This window comes from Arachis hypogaea, chromosome 16, assembly GCF_003086295.3.
Source record: "Arachis hypogaea cultivar Tifrunner chromosome 16, arahy.Tifrunner.gnm2.J5K5, whole genome shotgun sequence".
In the NCBI taxonomy this organism is placed as follows: Eukaryota; Viridiplantae; Streptophyta; class Magnoliopsida; order Fabales; family Fabaceae; genus Arachis; species Arachis hypogaea.
The window spans coordinates 21485820-21505943 of record NC_092051.1 but is presented as its reverse complement, the minus strand read 5'-3'; the positions used below and the strand labels follow the sequence as shown (position 1 = coordinate 21505943).

General features: G+C 34.3%; 1 protein-coding gene and 1 long non-coding RNA gene across 2 annotated transcripts; both read left to right on the top strand.

The window, feature by feature from the left end:
- The first annotated feature begins 3948 nt into the window (after positions 1–3948).
- LOC112758396 (uncharacterized) lies at positions 3949–8825 on the top strand. Its single transcript, XR_011874015.1, has 4 exons — positions 3949–4289; positions 4409–8028; positions 8143–8280; positions 8360–8825. It is a non-coding gene; the product is annotated as an uncharacterized lncRNA (long non-coding RNA).
- Positions 8826–12157: 3332 nt separating this feature from the next.
- On the top strand, positions 12158–13688 carry LOC112759081 (basic endochitinase). The gene is made up of 2 exons (XM_025807911.3): positions 12158–12711; positions 12915–13688. The coding sequence occupies exons 1-2, from the start codon at positions 12183–12185 to the stop codon at positions 13301–13303; spliced, it is 918 nt and encodes a 305-aa protein (XP_025663696.1). The 5' UTR covers positions 12158–12182; the 3' UTR covers positions 13304–13688.
- Positions 13689–20124: the final 6436 nt, after the last annotated feature.

The window sequence follows — 20124 nt, the reverse complement described above, 5'->3', positions numbered from 1 at the left end:
AGACCTCCGGCATCAAAACAAGACAATTTAGGGTGTTCGTATGCACATATTGGATAAGCATATTACAAAAACTGACATTAATCTAATTAAAGAAACAAAGGTAAAACAAATCAGGCATATGTAAGGAAGTTATACCATCTTCGCCTTTGTCTTTATAATTGTCCCATGTACCTCGATGCCCTGTTAGCCCTATTCGTGGCCTGACGACTTCTGAATCCCTCATCCATATCCTAGTACACATACAAGGCTTTTTGAATGTCGGGTCAAAGTCACATTGTCAGGTGGTCCCTAACTCCTCATCTATATGTCCTCTAATATCTGTTGAAGACGCTTCGTCATGCGATAGTGAAATATCTTCTTAATCATCTAATCGCGGGCCTCATCTTACGTGAATTTCTCCTGCACAGTAAAATAATAGATAGTTAAAAACTGTGAAAAAAGTAATTAAAATCATATTTGATAAGTAAATTTTTTAGAAATTACGGCAGAGTTTCACCAATTATTAGCGACCTCTACGAGATGTAATTTTAAATTTTTACAAACCCAAACATGTCTTTAAACAATTTTAACAAAAATTTGACAGAGTTTTTCCTTGATTCAGAGATCTATACATAAAAAATTTCTTAATTTTCACATGAATACAATTGCAACTATATATTAAACCAAAGAAACATTTAAGCAAACATAAAATTCTAGCCGTTCTAGTGTGCAAAATCCCTTATTACTCCATAATTTTTCAGCAAACAAGGATTTCAACAAGGTGCCACTAGACAACATTTTTCCACTTCCATCCTAAAACTCTATCCTAGAAAAGTATGTCCAGCATAAAACTTAAACAAGTTAATAAACAAATTAAATTTAATTACATTTTAAAACAATAAACCAAAAACCAACCTAATTAATTAAACCCTAATTACTCTAAACTAATTTAAACCTTAAACCCTATCAAAATTTAACCAAATCTAACAAAATTATTATATTAATAAAATTCTAATTACCCTATACTAATTACTCTATACTAATTACTCTAATTAATTCAATTAACTTATATTATACTCTAATTAATTCTAATTAAATCTTAATTAACCCTAATCAGTCCTAAATAAGCCCTAATCAATCCTAGTCTAATAAAATTCATATATTAATATCATAAACCCTAAACTTAACCTAATCTAACTAAAAGAATCTAACCTAAACTAACATAATAGACTAAACTTAGGATTTTGAAAAAATCAAAAAAATAAAAAACAATGTGGCGGTAGGAGCTTACCTTAAGAGACAAGCGTGGAAGCAATGATGACGACGACGCCTCTACGTGGTCACAGCAACAACAATGGAAGCAACAGCGGTTAAAGGAGGTTAAAGACATTCTTCCTTCGCGCAACACCACTCACGATAGCAGGAAACGAGATAGCGGCGGTGGCAGAGATAATGGTGACAATGGATCTCAGCGCCAGCGATAATGGAGGGACATGGTAGTGAGAGAAAATAAAGGCAACAGATATTGTGACGGTGACAACGACGGTGGCCACATCGAAGGTTACTCACGGCAACAATGGAGGATGGTAGAGGGTGGTGGCTGCGGCAATTTAGGAGAGAAGAAAGAGAATAGATGAGAGCGAGAGAGGGAAGATTCAGAAATGAGGGAGAAGGGGTGTGAATTTGAATTTAGGTTAGGTTTTCCATCAAACTTTTTGTCGAAAAATCCAGCAGTTACATTGGTTTTAGGCTTGGTTTGGTAAAGCTTTTTGAGGAGGTGCTTGTGCTTTTTAAAAGCTCAAGCTCCTCATTTTGTGTTTGGTAAATAAAAAATACCATGTGTTTGTGTTTATAGTTTTTAAAAGATCGGGGTACTTTTGAAAGCACCTAACATAGAGCTTCTTAAAGTTGTCTTGTACTTTTAAAAAATTTAAAAATCTAATATAACCTTATATGTTAACTAATTTTCAAATTTAATGCTTACATTTATGTCTATTATAGTATTTTTAAATTTTAAAAACTATTTTACCAAACGCAATTGATAATTTGATATTGTTTGTATTTATTGAAAGCTATTTTTGATTTGATTTACCAAACATAAATGCTACAACTTTTAAAAAGCCATCTTTTAAAAGTTAACTTTTATAAGCTACTTTTGAAAAGTAAAAACTTTACCAAACTAAGCCTTAGTAAACAAAACGACGCTTTTCAAAATTTTAATCACCGTCAAATTTATCAGTCGTGAATTCAAACGGTAATAGGTGCGCTATTTTAATTTAAATTCGCGCCAAGAGTTATTGTCGGATTTTGAGACAGATTAGTTAATACGATAGTAATGCTTATAGCTCAACAAAGCAGTATCACTAACTGACGCAAAGTCCAACGGTAAATCTGCTGGTATTGATCAATGCAAAATCTAACGGTAATTCTGACGGTTTTCAATGAGTTTCTTGTAGTGCGTTTGGACGCAGAAGAAGGTTGCAGATCACACCATGGTGGCGCACCACACACCATCAAGTAAGGCTCACCACTCTTCTGCCACTAACGACGTTGTTCTTCGCGCAGTGGACAATGAAGAAGGACGCCATTCTTCTTCCTCTTCTTCGTTTTGTTAAAATAATTTTGGATATCTCATTGTTGTTAGGTTTTGGATGTTTTTTTTTTGTTATGTTTCAGACGTTTCTTTTTATTAGGTTTTGGATATTCTTTTTACAACGGCGTTCTTTTTCTTCTTCTTGTAGGTTTTGGATGATTTTTGTTACTTATTTGGATGTGTCTTTCTTCTAGATTTTGGATATTCTTTTTATAACGAATTTCTTCTTCTTTTTGTAGGTTTTTTATATTATTTTTATAATGATTTTGGATCTTTGTTTTCATTTGGTTTTTGTTTTTTTTTTTTAGATTTTGGATGTTTCTTTTCATTTTGGTTTTGAATGTTTCTCATGATAATTTAAAGAGTAAAGTATCATTTTTATCTTCAACGTTTGGGATAAGTCCCAAAGTTGTCCCTAACGTTTCAATCGTCCTATTTAAGTCCTTAACGTTTCAAAATTGACTCAATATTATCCTGCCGTTAGAGATCCGTTAACAACGGCGGGACAAAATTGAGATGATTTTAAAATATTAGGTGCTTAAATAGGACGAAAACGTTAGGGACAAAAATGATACATAAAAATAAATTTTAATTTAATTTTATCTTTCAATAATATTAATTTTTTACTGTACATAATATTCAATTATTTTTTAGTTACATCTAATTAAATTACACTTAATCACATTACTTTCATTTTAAATAAATTTATTTTTTTTATAATTTTAAAGAATTTTGATACATTAGAGACAAAAGGTATATATATATATATATATATATATATATATATATATATATATATATATATATATATTCTACAAGTTTATATACTAGTCATTCTACAAACATTTCATGATAACTAAAAATCTTTAAGAGTAAAATTATAAAAAAAATAATTTATTTAAAATGAAAGTAATATGATTAAGTGTAATTTACTTAGATGTGATTAAAAAATAATTGAATACTATGTATAATAAAAAATTAATATTATTGAAGGATAAAATTAAAATTTATTTCTATGTATCATTTTTGTCCCCAACGTTTTCGTCCTATTTAAGTCCCTAACGTTTCAAAATCGTCTCAATTTTGTCCCGCCGTCAATTCTGTTAACGGATCCCTAACGGCAGGACAATATTGAGTCAGTTTTGAAACGTTAGAGACTTAAATAGGATGATTGAAACGTTAGGGACAACTTTGGGACTTACCCCAAACGTTGGGGACAAAAACGATACTTTACTCTAATTTAAATTTATGTTTCTTCTAAAACAAATTCAAAAGAAAAAGTTGCTTGTTAGTTGCAGTTAACTGTATCCCTTGTTGATTACCTGGAAAAATTGATTATAATTATATATAATTTTATATAATTAATAATCATCACCATTGATTTTTTTATATTGGACAGGGCCTAAGGCCCAAAGACAAGAGGACACTACAAAGAAATAAACCTGGAAAACTTAGTCCTCATGGAATCAATTCTAATAAGGGGAATAAGGAAGGTGAAATTTCAAAATAGGAAACCCCAAGTTCCAGCTCTTGTCCATGCTTGGCAAGCATATGGACACACTGGTTTGGCTTTGCAGAAGACATGGCGGATCACCACATGCTCTAACTTCTTCAGTAACTCTCTCATCGAACGAACTAAAGACGATCCAACATGCATCTCTTCCAAAGCTTGCAAGATGAAGCTGACTGCACACTTTGAATCTGACTACACTATCAGGCAAGGGATTTTGAATTCAACTGCCATTTTAACCCCTACGTAAAATCCCCATAATTTTGCCAATTATTATACTTCTTCCTAGGTTTAATTTGAAGCCTCCAATAAATCTCCCTCTGCAGCCGTGAATTAATCCTCTATTCGCCCCTTTACTGTCAGCTGGAATATGGAGCCATCAACGTTGAGCTTTTTCCAACCCTTATCTGGCGGAGCCCACCCAATCATCTTCTCTCTGATGTGTTTTTAAACTCTTGTTGCTCTATTAAGTGATGTTCAAAATAAAGTGGTAATTTTCTACTAGAGCCTTAATCATATGTTGAAGACTATTATTTTGATCATATTGATTGTTGAACACAAGCTCATTGCGGTTCTACCATGCTATATTGCAAGTTATGATGAAAATAATGGTCCAAAGTGTACCATTTAGGGATGGAGTGACTTCCAGAAGGTTAGTTCTTATCCACTCCTGGTATGGTTGGGCAAAAAAAAATCACTATGTACTGTAGTATTCTAGACGGTATGGATATAGGGACAATCATGTAGTGTATGGAGTAGAGTCTCGTCTTCTCCTTGGCATCTAGGATAGCTTTCATCTTTGGTAAGCCCTCTTCAACTTCTCTTGTAGTTTGTTAATAAAGCCTCATGTGTAAGGAGCCAACTAAATGACTTTAGTCTCTGTGGTAATTTAGTCTTCCAAACTAGCTTGAAAATTCTGTCACCATTCTCTCCATCATTATAGAAAGTATCATAGGCTACTTTTACAGTGAATATACCATTTGAGGATGGGACCCATTTTGATACAATCATCCCCTATATCATGATTAGGTGCTTTGATAGTGTGCAATAAATCTATAATTTCTTCTGGAAAAACTTGATGAAGAGCTTCCCAATCCCATTCTCCCTTACCCATAGCATATGAGTCCATAGTTTCATTTAATTTCTCTGTGTCTAGATTAATTAGAGCTACCTCTTTAAGCTGCTCAAATCCCAGGATCCACTGGTCTGTCCAGAAACAGATTTTTTTTCTATCTCCAAATCTCCAAATGAGTTTATTTTAAATCTTTCCCATATCTTGGTAATCCCATACCAAGCATTTGAGTTAATACATCTTTGATAAACTTTAGGAATATCATCTTCTCCACAACTGTATTTTGCACGCATAACCTTGACTTACAGAGTATCCCTCCTATATAGAAGACCCCAGGCTAGTTTCATAAGAAAGAGAGAGTTAGAATCTTAAGCCTTTCTAATGCCAAGACCCCCTTTCTCTTTAGGTTTACACACTTTATCCCACTTGACAAGATGGATCTTCCTCTTTTCATCATTGCTGTCCCACAAAAAATCTTTACACACTTTATCAATTTTATTGTACATTGCTACTGGAATACGCATGGTTTGCATAAAATAGCTAGGAATGGTGGATAGAATTGACTGGATGAGAGTACATTTTTCTGCCATCGAAAGTGTCTTCTTATCTCAACTTGAGAATTTGGTTTTCATCCTATCAATAATGAACTGGAAATGGTGATGGTTACATCTCTTATGTATAAAAAGAACTCTAAGATATTTTTCCAAGTTTGTTGTGAGGCTAATCCCAAGTTCCTAGCTGAGTTGTTATCGAGTGTTATGATTCACATTACTGAAAAAAATATACATAAGACTTTTCAAAACTCACTCTTTGTCCCAAGTAGTCACAAAAATGTTGAAGAGCTTCCCTAATGATCTAAACTTGCTTCCTGTCCGCCTTGTCAAAAAAAGCAAATCATCTGTAAAACAAAGAAGAAAAAAATCTTAGGGCCTCCTCTAGATAGAGTAATAGGTTCCCATTTTTTATTTTCTACTAATTTATAGATTAGCTGACACAATCTTTCAAGACATACGGCAAATAAGAGAGGGAATAGAGGATCTCCCTGTTTGATTCCTCTAGTTTGGAGAGAAAGCTTTTGATGGATAACCATTTCAGAGCGAGTTCATAGTTGTAGTTGAGATACAGTGAGTAATAACTTTAACAATTGGCTCTGGAATTCCCACATCCCTGAGAGTATTAATCACAAAGTTCCAACTGAGTCAATCATAAGCCTTCTCCAAGTCGATCTTTATTGCCATGAGTCCTTTGCCATGCTTTTTACTCCTCATTGTGTGCACCACTTTCTGAGCTACTAATATGTTGTCTGCACTAACCCTACCTAGAACAAAATTTGATTGTGTATTAGATATAATAAGAGGCATGTCTTTTTTAATCTCAAAGCAATAATCTTAGTTACAGATTTATAACAAATATTACAAAGACTTATCGATCTAAAGTGCCCAAAATTTTTCGGGGAGGGATCTTGGGAATAATAGTGATAAATGTTTCATTAACCTTGGCTATATTATGGGGCTCATAAAAATCAACTTCACCTAGTCCACTAGAGATTTTTCTACCACATTCCAAGCTTGTTGATAAAATTTTGCCGGAGTCCATCACTTCCTAGCACCTTCCAACTGCCCATGGAAAAAATATCTTTAATTTCTTCCATGGATCATCTCTTTTGATCTCAATATAATCTTTGTCCTGCAACTTAGGAAAATGATTAGTAATAGAGAATATACTAGAAATCAGATCCAACAATAGAGGCATAAGGTATCAGGCCCTGAGTGAGAGAAGGAATGAGAAGAACAGAGAAAGAGAAGAGTAGAGAGAGAAGAGTAGAGAGAGAAGAGCTTGATTAGCTATGATTATGATTCAATAGTTATAGAGTTGCTATTACACTTGTATTTATACTAGATGAATTTTGTAACAGCCTAACAAACTCAAAGTACCTTATGACACATTAGCACTACATACTCTATCATCTCCCCACAAACTTAAGACCTGACAGTCAGCAATCCTGAGTTTGCTTCAAAAACTGGTGAACAATTTGGAAGACACAGGTTTTGTAAAAATGTCTACCATCTGAACACTTTCTGGAACGTGCTTGATGATAACACCCCTTTTGGCCACATGGTCCCAAACAAAACTAAAATTCGTAGCAAAGTGCTTGAATTTAGAATGAAAAATGGGTTGGCAGTAAGTTAAATGGCTCCAAGATTGTGACAATAGAGAATAAGAGGACTTTGAAGAGTCCTCGCGCAGCTCATTCAAGAGATTTTTAAGCCAAGTTGTTTCAGAAATTAGTGCAGCAATCCCCCGATACTCGACCTCGGTGCTAGATCGAGATACAACATGTTGCTTCCTGGAGGACCACACTACTAAATTAGCCCCATAAAACAAATAGTAGTCATTTGTGGACTTGCGGTCATTTGGATAGCCTTTACACTCATTCATCTTGACCTTTTTGAGTACTTCTTAGATGTATTTAACTTGATTGAGCCGAATTTCACTTAAGCTGTCAGAGGTAACCTGAATACTAAGGAAGTAGTGAAGGGTTTTCATGTCTTTAAGAGAAAATTTTGAGTGAAACTACTTGATGAAGCCATCAATTAGAGTAAAAGAGCTACCAATCAAGACTATATCATCAACATAGACAAAAGCAAATGTGCTATGACAGCCATCAAATCTGGTAAAGAGAGATACATCAGATTTCATTTCTTGAAATCTAATGGATTGAAAAGTGCAATCCAACTTAAGATATCAAGCTCATGGTGCTTGCTTGAGCCCATAGAGCGATTTGTTGAGTTTGCAACCAATGGAACTGTCCCCCGCTTCATACTCTGTTTGCTGAACCATGTAGACCTCTTCATCGAGATGCCATTGAGAAAGGTATTATTTACATCCAATTGACAAATTTTTCAACCATTCAAGGCAGCAGTAGAGAGAACCATTTTGATTGATGTTAGTTTAATAATGTGACTGAACGTTTCTTTCAAGTCATAGCCAGGTTTCTGGTGAAAACCTTGAGCAACAAGGTGGGCCTTATACTTTTGAAGTGAACCATCTACATTGTACTTCGCCTGAAAGACCCACTTGCTTCCAATTACATGCTTAGTGAGTGGCAGCTTTACCAAACTCCAGGTATTATTTCTTATGAGTGTAGCATATTCTGCATCCATAGCTTGCTTCCAATGAGGAATACCTAATGATTGCTTAACAGTTTTCAGTTCAAGGGAGGCATTGAACAGCTTGGATTTGAAAACTCCTGCCTTGGACCGTGTGGTCATGTTATGAGTGTTACGAGACAGAGGAGGAGGTGATGGATCGGGTGTTGGGAGTGGCTGGGAAGAGGATCGATGTAGTGGGGTAGGAGCAGGAGCTAGAGAGGAGGGGAGATCTGGGTTTGTAGCAGGCTGTAAGATATGTGTAGGGCATGGTGGAGAATGATGAGGGTGATGTTGAATGTGTAAAGGAGGAATTGGTGAGGGATCAACATTGTGAGAGATATGAATGGTGGAAGGGGCAGTTTGGAAAGAAAAAATTTCTTTATAAAAGACACAATGGTGTGTTATAATAACCATACTAGAGGGTAGCAAACATTAAAATCCTTTATTCTGTGTACCGCAGCCAAGAAAGACTGATGGTTCAGACCAAAAATCCAATTTACGTTGATTATAGGCCCTCAAGTGTGGAAAACACAGGCAGTCGAATACTTTAAAATTCAACTAATCTAGTTTCTTGTTCAACAATTTCTCCATCGAGGACATGTTTAGAACTGGAGTAGGTAAAATCTTGATCGACTAAGCCGCTGTGAGAAAAGCCTCTCCCCAATATTTTAGAGACACACTAGCATTCGCCATTAGGGTCAGTCCCATCTCTAAGATATGGCGGTGCTTTCTTTTCGAAGCACCATTTTGTTGGTAGACATGAGGACACGCAAAGCAATGCACAATGCCTTATTCTTGCAGGCTTTGAGAGAGACTAACATACCCCTTAGCATTATCACTTTGAAACGTACGAATTTTAGAATTCAATTGCAATTCAACCATATTTTAAAAACTTTAAAAAAAACTAATTTTGGCTGTGATCTAGATGAGATTAAGTAAAAATTCAGGAGAATAAGCATAAAGAAAGTGAACATAGTATCTAGTACCATTTATTTTAGGAATAGGGGAGGGTCCCCAAATATCAAGAGGGCAAGTATACATAGTAGAAAAATTAAAAAAAAAAAGGTAAATTGTAGGACTTGCCAATGCAACAAGCCTTGCAAACAGACTTGGGAATTGAAAATTTGACATTGCTAAGTTACAGTATTTTGAATAAAATATAAGAGGACGGAAGATCAAGCCTACTGTGCCAAAGTTTAAAGGAATTGGGAGAGGAATTTGTGACTAACAGTGCTGTTGGTGCAAGTGATGATGCTAAGCTAGGATTATGGAACTCGTAGAGTCCATTGTCCACAGATCTAAGGAGTAACACCTTCTTAGTCTCCTGATATTTGACACAGCAAAAATCATTATGCAATTCAAGGAACACATTATTGTCTCTAGCAAACTTATTGATATTAATTAAATTCTTGACGACGTTGAAGACATATAATAATAAGTTGGCAAGTTTAAACAATTTAGAGCTTAAATCATATTTAAATAAAGAGTTTTTAACATGAGTTATTTGTAAACATGTACCATCTTCAATTATGACCTAATCAGGTGACTGTCTTTTGCATCAAATTGTATGGGTATAGAGTCATGTGATGAGTTTCTCTCGAGTCAGGGTACCAGCTTGGGTCAGCTACTGTTGAAGTGCTGCAATTTGATTGTTGATTGCTAGATTTGTCCTTGGTAGTCCTGATCTCTGACTTGGTGAATTGGTGAAGCTTCTTGCATCATAATTCTTAGTATCATAGTTTCAAGACTCATATCCCGTTGAGTCTGATCCTTCATCATACCTATACCAGCATTATATATCGCAAAATGCCCATACTTGTTACATAATTTACAGACAATTCTTGTTGTTGAAAATCTTCCACCTTCTCTAAATCCACTAGTTCTGCCTCCTCTACCGCAAAAACCAAATCTTTCTCCTCCTCTAAAATTGGATTGATTTAGGAATTGGTGGTGTTGCCTTTGCCCTTGACTATCAGAGTGTGCAACATTCACTTGAATGAATAAATTCGGCTTCTTGAATCTCTTCAACATACACTCATGTGATATTAACAACACTTCCAGTTCTCCAATTAAAAAAGGTTCTACTCTAGACACCACAAAGATAATCAAGGCAGTAAATTCTTCCGACAAGCCATTCAAGATTGCCATAACATGACCAGTTTTAGATATATCATCTCCAACAGAAATCAATGCATATACGATTTCTTTTATTTCTAAGAGTTAATCACTAATTGAGCCAATTTTCTTTATAGTTCCTAATCTGTTCTTGAGTTGCATAATTTTTGCCATAACCTGTGCGGCGAAGAACGTGTTCAATCTTGACCAAATTTGATGTGCAAACTCACATCCTACCATCTTCATTGTGAAATTCTTGTTCATTGACGCTAACAGCCAAGCTTTCATATGTCCTAACAACTCATAAGAGTTAAGTACGATTTTGGTCCCTAAGTTATAGGCCGAAAATGTTTTTCGTCCCCAACTTTTTTTGCATACAAAATCGTCCCTAAAGTTTAAAACCAAATTTAAAATAGCTCTTTTTACTTAAATCTTAAAATTTTGGACCAAATTATCCATAACAAAAAAATTATAAAATAAAAAAAAAGAGAAAAAAAGTGTTTCTACTCCTATAAAGGGGGAAGGGAAGAAGAAGGAGGTGGAAGAAAAGAAGAAAAAGCTGTCCACGATTCACCTTTGTCTCTGCTTCCGTCGCCATCTCTATACGATTTTAAAATCAAGTTAAACCGTAAGGAAGATTTTGTATGCAAAAAAGGGTTGAAGACGAAAAAAAATTTCAGTCTATATCTTAAAGATCAAAATCGTACTTAACCCCAACTCATAACCTTCTAGCGTAACCTCAATTTAATCTTTTCATGGTAGGAAATTGAGCGCATCCAACTTCAATGCTATTGGCGTTGTAAAATCATGAAACGCTAATTGTGATTGTGATTGTGCTTGAGCTCCGATCTGATCATTTGGTCGTGAACTTACTTTGGAAGCCATGGCTGAACGGCTCCGATACCATTGATGAGAGTCACGGATTGTGAGATAAAAATGCGTACATTAATTATTATGGACTGATGCCTTGAAATAAACAAAATTGTGGTTAAAATGAATAATAATGAATAATGAGAAGAGATAAGTTAATCCTAACTCATCACTTCCTCTCCTCTTCCTAATTAACAAACTTGGTTATTAATCTTTTCCCTTAATTAATATGTGTAACTGATGCATCAACTAACTTGTTATAATAACATAACTTTGAGTGGATTTATTCATATTCACGGACGTTGTCTGATGTGGGGTGCATGGCTGCTCCTGTTCCAAGCCATATGCACCGGAATATATAGTCAATTAGGTCTTCACCAAACACAACATTATATGTATTAGCCTCCCTGGTTCCTTCTGGGTTCACGACTTAGAATAGAAGACATTTTTTTGTCTTTTTTATTTATTTAAGAATCTACGAACCAAATTTTTGAAAATATATATTCAATAATGGTTCAAAAAATGTCTTATATTATATAGTGATGTATAAGTTTAATTTTACTATCACCCGCGAGCTATGGACTGTTGCCGTATCATTATTAATATCTTATTGGTACACATATCATCATTAATCAGTAATCAGTATTACATTTTCAAGAGGTGTTTTTTCACATGTTGATGTAGCTAGTTAGATGTTAGTAGTACATCTATCTATATAAACCATATATAAGTACATTTATCATCTTTAATAATAATGCAACTCGTATTAACTTTGTCTTTAGTCACGTCCTGGCATCTGCCGACACATAATAATTGAGCTAAGCTAGAGAATGAAGTAATCTATAAATAAATTAGTTAAGCATCGTGTTGGACATCAACTATTGCCACATAATGGGAAGTAATGAAGCACCTAACATTTCAAAATCAAATATATTGGTGTTGATTTCCCTAGTAGCTTTGGTCTCCGTTACAAATGCCGGAGACATAGTAGTTTATTGGGGCCAAGACGGTAGAGAAGGTTCACTAAGTGCCACATGCAACTCTGGACTGTACAAAACTGTCAACATAGCATTCCTTTCTGCATTTGGAGGTGGCACTCAACCGCAGCTAAACCTAGCAAACCATTGCAACCCCGCATCAAATGGCTGCCTGAGTTTGAACAAAGACATTAAGAACTGCCAGGCAAGAGGCATCCAGGTCTTGCTCTCCATAGGAGGCGGCGCCCCTGGCTACTCCTTGTCCTCCTCCAAGGACGCTACAAACTTAGCAAACTACATCTGGAATAACTTTCTGGGTGGAAAATCGAACTCTAGACCTTTTGGTAATGTTGTGCTGGATGGTGTCGATTTTGACATAGAACTTGGTGGTGGTGCATCCTTCTATATCGTGCTGGCTAAAACACTCTCCAATCTCAGCAAAGGTATATCATATATGACTGGACTTCAAATTCTTTATTTGATTATTTTATTCCACCAACTATAGTCATCATATGAGTTAACTATACCTTCTCAATATATATGTATATGTAAATATAGAGAAACTGATTTAATAATACTTATAAAATTTTTGTTATTCAACCAATAGATATATAAGATAATTACATTCTATCGTGCACAATCATAGGTGGACAGAAAGTTTACCTAAGCGCTGCACCACAGTGTCCCTTCCCGGATAAGCAGCTGAATGGGGCATTGTCAACGGGGCTATTTGACTATGTTTGGATACAGTTTTACAACAATGGTCCTTGTGAGTTTGATGCCAATAATCCCAGAAAGTTCCAGAGGTCGTGGAACCAGTGGACCTCATCCATAAGGGCAGGGAAGTTGTATGTTGGGTTTCCCGCGTCACCATCGCAGTCGGCGGCGGGCAGTGGCTATGTGCCACCACAGGTGCTCATGAATCGAGTCTTGCCTTTTGTTAAGAAATCAAGCATTTATGGAGGAGTGATGCTATGGGACAGGTTCAATGATCTTCAAACAGGGTATAGCAGGAATATCAAGCCCAGTGTTTAATGTGTTCGTCTCAAATTCCCTTCAATCGATCTAATCTTGTATTTTCTGTCTTACGAGTGGGGTGTTATTGTTATAATAGTTTGAATTACATGGTATAAGTCATGAAGCAAATAAACGTGTGTGTTTCAACTCCTATATATTTTCAAGAGTTACAGTTGTACACCAAATTCAGCCACAAAAATCAATCAATAGTATATAATATATGTTTAAATATAAATACACATTAAAAAAAATTAAATTACATATATATTTATACACAAATATATTAATGATTGATTTTAGTGACTAATTTTAATAGAAAAATGCTAGGGGCCAGCAATTTATGTGATTTGTAGTTATCAAATAGCCATCAATGATGATTTTAATGGTGTGAGATTTTATTCAATGACTCATTTTTCTTTGCTAGTTACATGCTAGCCAAAATTTAACAAAGTTACTGACCTCTAAACTTTTTTATTTTAATATATAAATAATATTTTTATATTTTCAATTGATTCTGATTGAGTAGTGATATAAGTTCAAAGGAAAGATAGAGAATAAGTAAGTGTTTACTCAATTTAAAAAAAAACATATTAGTTATTTAATATTTTCTAAATTTAAGTATTAAATGATCTTATAACAATTTGGACGATATATATCTTCGTTTCTATCATAGAATATTATATCATGACTCAATCTAAATACTATATTATATTTTGTTGATTGACCTTAATAAATAGTAACTATATTATAGGTCTTTTTAAGTGTTAATCAGAGTTATAATGAACGTCCTATATGACAGAATTTAGTAATAAAAATAATATCAGTTCAACTAGATATTTTTTAAAAATAATTTTTTATTCAATTTTTTATTATAATATTTAAAAAAATTAAAATAAATACATCTAAATAGATTTAGTATCTTTTTTAAATTAAATACACATCTAAAATATACAAACTAAATAAACTGAATTTAAAAAACTTAACTTAATTATTTATTTTAATAATTTAAAAAATTTTAATGTTCAAATAAGTAATGAAAAAAATTTAAATAATAATAAAAAAATAAAAAATATTAAATATGTTTTTATCGAATAAGATATAAAAAATTAATTTTATTTTTAACATTTAAATTTAAATTTTAGTTTATGATTTTGGATGTATTTCAAAAATATTTTGTATATAACTTAATAATTTTAGATGTGTTATAATTGAAAAAAAATAATTTTCATCCAATTTAATAACTTTAAAAACGTTAATGTTCAAATGAGTAATGAAAGAAATCCAACTAATAATAAAAAAATAAGAAATATTAGATGCATTTTTATCGAATAAGATATAAAAAAATTAATTTTGTTTTTAACGTTTAAATTTAAATTTTAAATGATTTTAGATGTGTTTCAAAAATATTTTGTATATAACTTAATAATATTAGATGTGTTATAATTGAAAAAAATAATTTTTATGAACATACATTTTAATAATTTTAAAAACGTTAATGCTCAAAGAGTGATGAAAAATTAAAGTATAAGGGTTCAAGTGTTTTTGAGTGTTGTGTGCTCTGTTATTAGGGTTGCCGTCTGTTCTGCTCTGCTTTAGGAGAAATCCTAATTGTGAATTTTTCTCGCTCTTGTGAGTGCCTTTGGTTGAACAACGACAGCATCTACTGCCTCTCAGAGGCGTGATATGCGTGCAATTGAAGAAGAAGAGAATGAGGTATTGAGGTTTGAAGACGAGGACATTCAGGAGAGTATGGAAAAATGCAATAGGAGTTTGGTTGGAAGGTTATTGGCGGATCGAAAATTTAGTTCTGGAATGTTGGAGGCAGCTCTCTATGTAATATGGAGGCAACCAGAAGGCTTTCGGGTGATAGACCATGGAAAAAATTTATTCCAATTCTTTTTCAGCAGCGAAGTGGATATGCTTAGGGTGAAAAAAGGAGGACCGTGGTTGTTCAAAAACTATATTTTGCATCTCAAATGTTGGATAGAAGATAATCTGATTAATGAGAAAGAATTTTCATGCGTTCCAATATGGATCCAACTATGGGGTTTACCAAAAAAATATAAAAGTAAAAGACTCAATAGGAGGATTAGAGGATCGTTAGAGCAAGTTATGGATGCGGACTTGTTTGTGATGAGGGGGAAGGAAGATCGTATTATTAAGGTTCTGGTGTAGCTTGATGTTATCAAACTTTTGCATAGAATTATGAAGATTTCAGGCAATAATAACCAGATTCTGGAGGTGCAGCTCAAATACGAAAAAATTGGCAATTTCTGTCACTATTGTGGAGGAATTGGACATGAAATTAGAGCTTGCAATAGTTATTTAGAAGATTCCATGGTAGGAAAACTAAAAAAAGGAAGGATGGGGACGTGGATTAGAGTGGATCAATTTGGTCGAAGAGTTGAAGAAGACAAGGAGAATAACAACCCAAATCATAATTTCAACACCAACACACAGGATCCTAGATACAAAAAAAAAAAAACAACTCTGGTATGCCTCATTCGAGGTTTTGCCAATCTCTCAGTAAATGATAGGAGCTCGCAAGCTAGGTCGGAAGAAGAGGAAGATCAAAGTGTGAATATGGTGCTGTTGCTAAGTGACTCGGAAAAAGCAAAATCTGAGGCTAAAGGAGTTTTGAAGGAAATAAGGAAAGGACAAGGGAAAGGAAGAGGTCAGTCCTATCATAATAAATCAGTTGGTGCCTTTTCAATTGGGTATGTGAGGAGACAAGGAGAGTTTTGGAGAAGAAGAAGCTGAATTTAAAGAAATTAGCTAGGAAAGGGCAGAACTACAAATCTGTTACGGGTGCTAAAAGAATTACAACAGAGGTGGAAGAAAATTCAGCAACCAAAAAGCAATGTTTGAAGGACGGTGAGACAGCTACAATGAAAGAAGGTGCCACCTAGAATTGGGCACCCAAGGAAGTATTAAGATGTTGTCGTGGAACTGTCGGAGTTTGGAAAAATCCCTGACAGTTCACAACATACAAGGGATTATTAAATCCCATTCCCTCGAGGTGTTGTTCTTGTGCGAAAGTAAAAACAACACCTTGAATGTGGAGAGAGTCCTAAGAAGAGTCGGATTTAATTCAGTCTACACGGTAGATCCGATTGGTCAGTCTGGAGGTTTAACATTGGCATAGAAGGAGGGAGTATGTATTCAGATCTTAAACCGGGATAATTTTCTGATTCACTTTGAACTAGAGATTCAGCGAAGTAATTTGAGATGGGAGGTTTTGACGGTCCATTTGCACACGGATGAAACTATTAGGGAGGAACAATATTCAAAGTTATTACAAATGATTTAGAATGGTGGAGACCAGATTATACTTATAGGAGACTTTAACGCTATTAAAGTTCATCATGAGAAGGACAGGGGCAGACCTAAATCGGCATCATCTATAAGAAATTTTAATGACTTTATTAATGCGGGAGGGTTGGTGGATTTGGGTTACGAAGGTGATAAGTTCACATGGTCGAATAGGTAATTTGGTGGCAACTTTATCAAAGAAATGCTGGATAGAGTGTTGGTGTCAATGCGATGGAAGGTAGAATTTTCAAATGGCTATGTTAAGCACCTAGATGACATGGATTCGGATCACAAGCACTCCTTATTGATTCGGATAGGAAAGTCAGGAGAACGAAGAGAAGATTCTTATTTCAAAAGAGATGGTGTGAGAATGAAGAGGTGGTGGAATTAATTAAGTATACTTGAGCGCTAGACATGACGGGTTCAGCTATATTTAGACTGGCTGGGAAGCTCAAGGTAACTAGACACTACATAGTGGAGTGGCATCAAAATTCTTCTTCTAATTCCCAAAAAAAAAAATTCTGGAAATTAAGGAAAAAATAGTAGGGGAGGCAGTTAAGGGCGATCAAGCTAATGGAGGAGCTATCAGGATATAGGAGGCTGAATTAGAAGATGCACTTGAGTTAGAAGAACGATATTGGAAGGAAAAATCTCGAGTCCAGTAGCTAAAATGGGAAGACCGCAATACAAAATTTTTTCACTCCAAATTTCACACTAGGAGTAGAAGAAATAAGGTGCAAGAGTTAGAAGATGCAGAAGAAAATGTAGCCATCAGTGCTGAAGGCATTGCATTAACAACCCAACAATACTTTGAAGAGATCTTTACATCAAGTAACCCAAGAGACCCAGCAACCGAAATTGAGGGAATCCCAACAAAAATCAATGCTACTACCAACCGTGCACTAACTAGACCGATCACAGAAAAAGAAGTAAAAGCTGCTATTTTTTCTATAAATGCTTTTTCGGCCCCAGGAGAAGATGGATTCACTGTTAAATTTTTTCAATTTTTCTGGGAAACGATTAAAGGAGATGTGTTTCAGCCGGCTAGAAATTTTTTCTCGGGAGGTAAAATCCTAAAATCCTTTAATCACATACATATTTGCCTTATTTCGAAGGATCCGAATGCAAAATTCATGAAACAAATCCGACCTACAAGCTTGAGTAGTGTTTTTTTATAAAATCTTATCAAAGATTATGGTGCACAGGCTTCAATTTGTGATGAATAGACTCATAAGTGACACACATAGTGCTTTTATTAAAGGGAGGGTGATTAGTGATAACGTTTTAATTGCTCATGAATTTATGTATTTTTTAAAGAATAACAGATATGGTGATTATGAATTAGCTCTGAAACTAGACATAGTAAGGCGTATGACAGGGTGGAGTGGAGCTTCGTTTGGGAGGTTATGAGGAAGTTGGATTTTTGCAAGAGATGGATGGAATGGATTCAGGAACTGGTGGCGACAGTTTCATACTCTGTTACTATGGATGGTCAGCCTCATGGTTTTTTTAAGCCATGTAGAGGGTTGCGTCAAGGCGATCCTTTTTCCCCCTATCTATTTTTATTTTTCGCAGAGGAATTGTCCCATCTGCTCCACAGAGGAGAACAAAGACTGGAGATTACAGGTTTGAGACTTAATCAAAGGTGTCCTAAAGCCAGTCATCTATTTTTCGCAGATGACTCAATTTTATTCAGCAAAGCTACAGAGAAAGGGTGTCAAAATCTGCTTCAGATTCTACAAGTTTATGAAGATATTAGTGATCAAGCAGTGAATCTGGATAAATCCTCAGTGTTTTTCAGCAGAAATACCCTTGTGAGCATTCGTGATCATCTATCTCACATCTTACATGTCTCTCACATTGGCAACCAGAACAAGTATCTTGGGCTACCAGCAGTTATTCAGAGATCTAAGAGAGCAACATTTTCGTATATCAAGGATAAAGTGACACATAAACTGCAACACTGGAAGAGGGCCTTGCTATCCTCAAGCGGCCGAGAAGTACTAATAAAGGCGGTGGCAACGGCAGTTTCAATCTATATTCTGAGTTGTTTTAAACTGCCAAAGACACTGGTTGATGAAATTCAAAAGCTCATGCTCCAATTTTGGTGGGGACAGCGAGGCTCAAAAAGAAGGATGCACTGGATAGGATGGAGAATTTTTTGTAGACCTAAATCTCAAGAGAGTCTTAACTTCAAAGATCTTAAAGCATTTAACCTTGCGATGTTAGCAAAGCAAGGGTGGAGACTGATAACTAAGCCACACTCTCTGATTTATAAGGTATACAAGAATAAATATTTCAAGTTCTCAAGTTTTTTAAATGCGGAGACTGGGAACAATCCATCTTGGGGCTGGCGAAGTATTTTAGAGGGTCGAAAAGTTCTAGAAAAAAGAATCTTATGGCAAATTGGTAGAGGCAGTACAATTAGGATTCAGCAAGACTTATGGTTAAGAGACTTTCAAGCAATTACTCCTAATCCTAATAACTTAGAGGGTCGAAGACTAGAATGGGTCTCAGATTTGATGCTACTAGACAGAACAAGAGAGAGAGAAAAAAATATATAAGAGAGAGAGAGAGAAACGTAGGAGAGAGAGAAAATGATAAAGTAAATACTTTATGAAGTAGATAAGAAATTAGAAAAATTCTAATATTTAAAATTTAAATTAATTTTAATTACCAACATGTTTATCTACAAAATAAGAATGTGTTTTAATTAAAATTTAATTAAATAATAATATTTAAATTAAAAGACTGATTAAAGACTGAAAATTAAAGAACAACTAATATTTTTTATTCTAATATTATATTAGAATCAAGTGTATATTTAATTTATTTTTCCAAAAACTAGTTGAAATAGGACTTTCTAAATTTTAATACGAATATACAATCCCACCAGTTTTAGAAGATGTTAATCTAACTATGGCATAATTAAATAATTATTTCTTTTATATACTAATTAATATTCAAAATTTTAAATAATATTGATACTTATTAATGTTAGTAAAATACCCACACTTAATTCGTCCCAAGATTACTCACTCACATAAGTAACACTCATATTTTTTTACCTCTCAAACTTACCAACACTCATAATACTGAGAGAGTTTCTAATATTTCAAAACATATTCATTTCATTTATAGAACACACATACAATACACAAGGCATATATGCCTTTATATAGGATTATAGGCAATGTTTCTTACTAAATTTATGAATCACAAATTAATTTTGTAATGACTACCATGCTATGAGTTGTTTTCATGAATCTTCCTTCAACGTGCATTCATGTAGTTTTCATAATCTTCTAATTTAGGTTGCTTGGCTTCCAATTTCAATTCAATTTGATTTTGAATTTTTTCAATGTTGTAGAATGTTGTAGTTATACTACTCTCTTGAATGTTCTTAAAAAATCTTCAAACTTCCAATATGTTAGCTTCTAATAATATCTAGCAAATTGATAATTATTGTATTCAACTAAAATTTTGCTTCTTCTTTGACCATTTTGACTTCAACACTCTTCATAAAG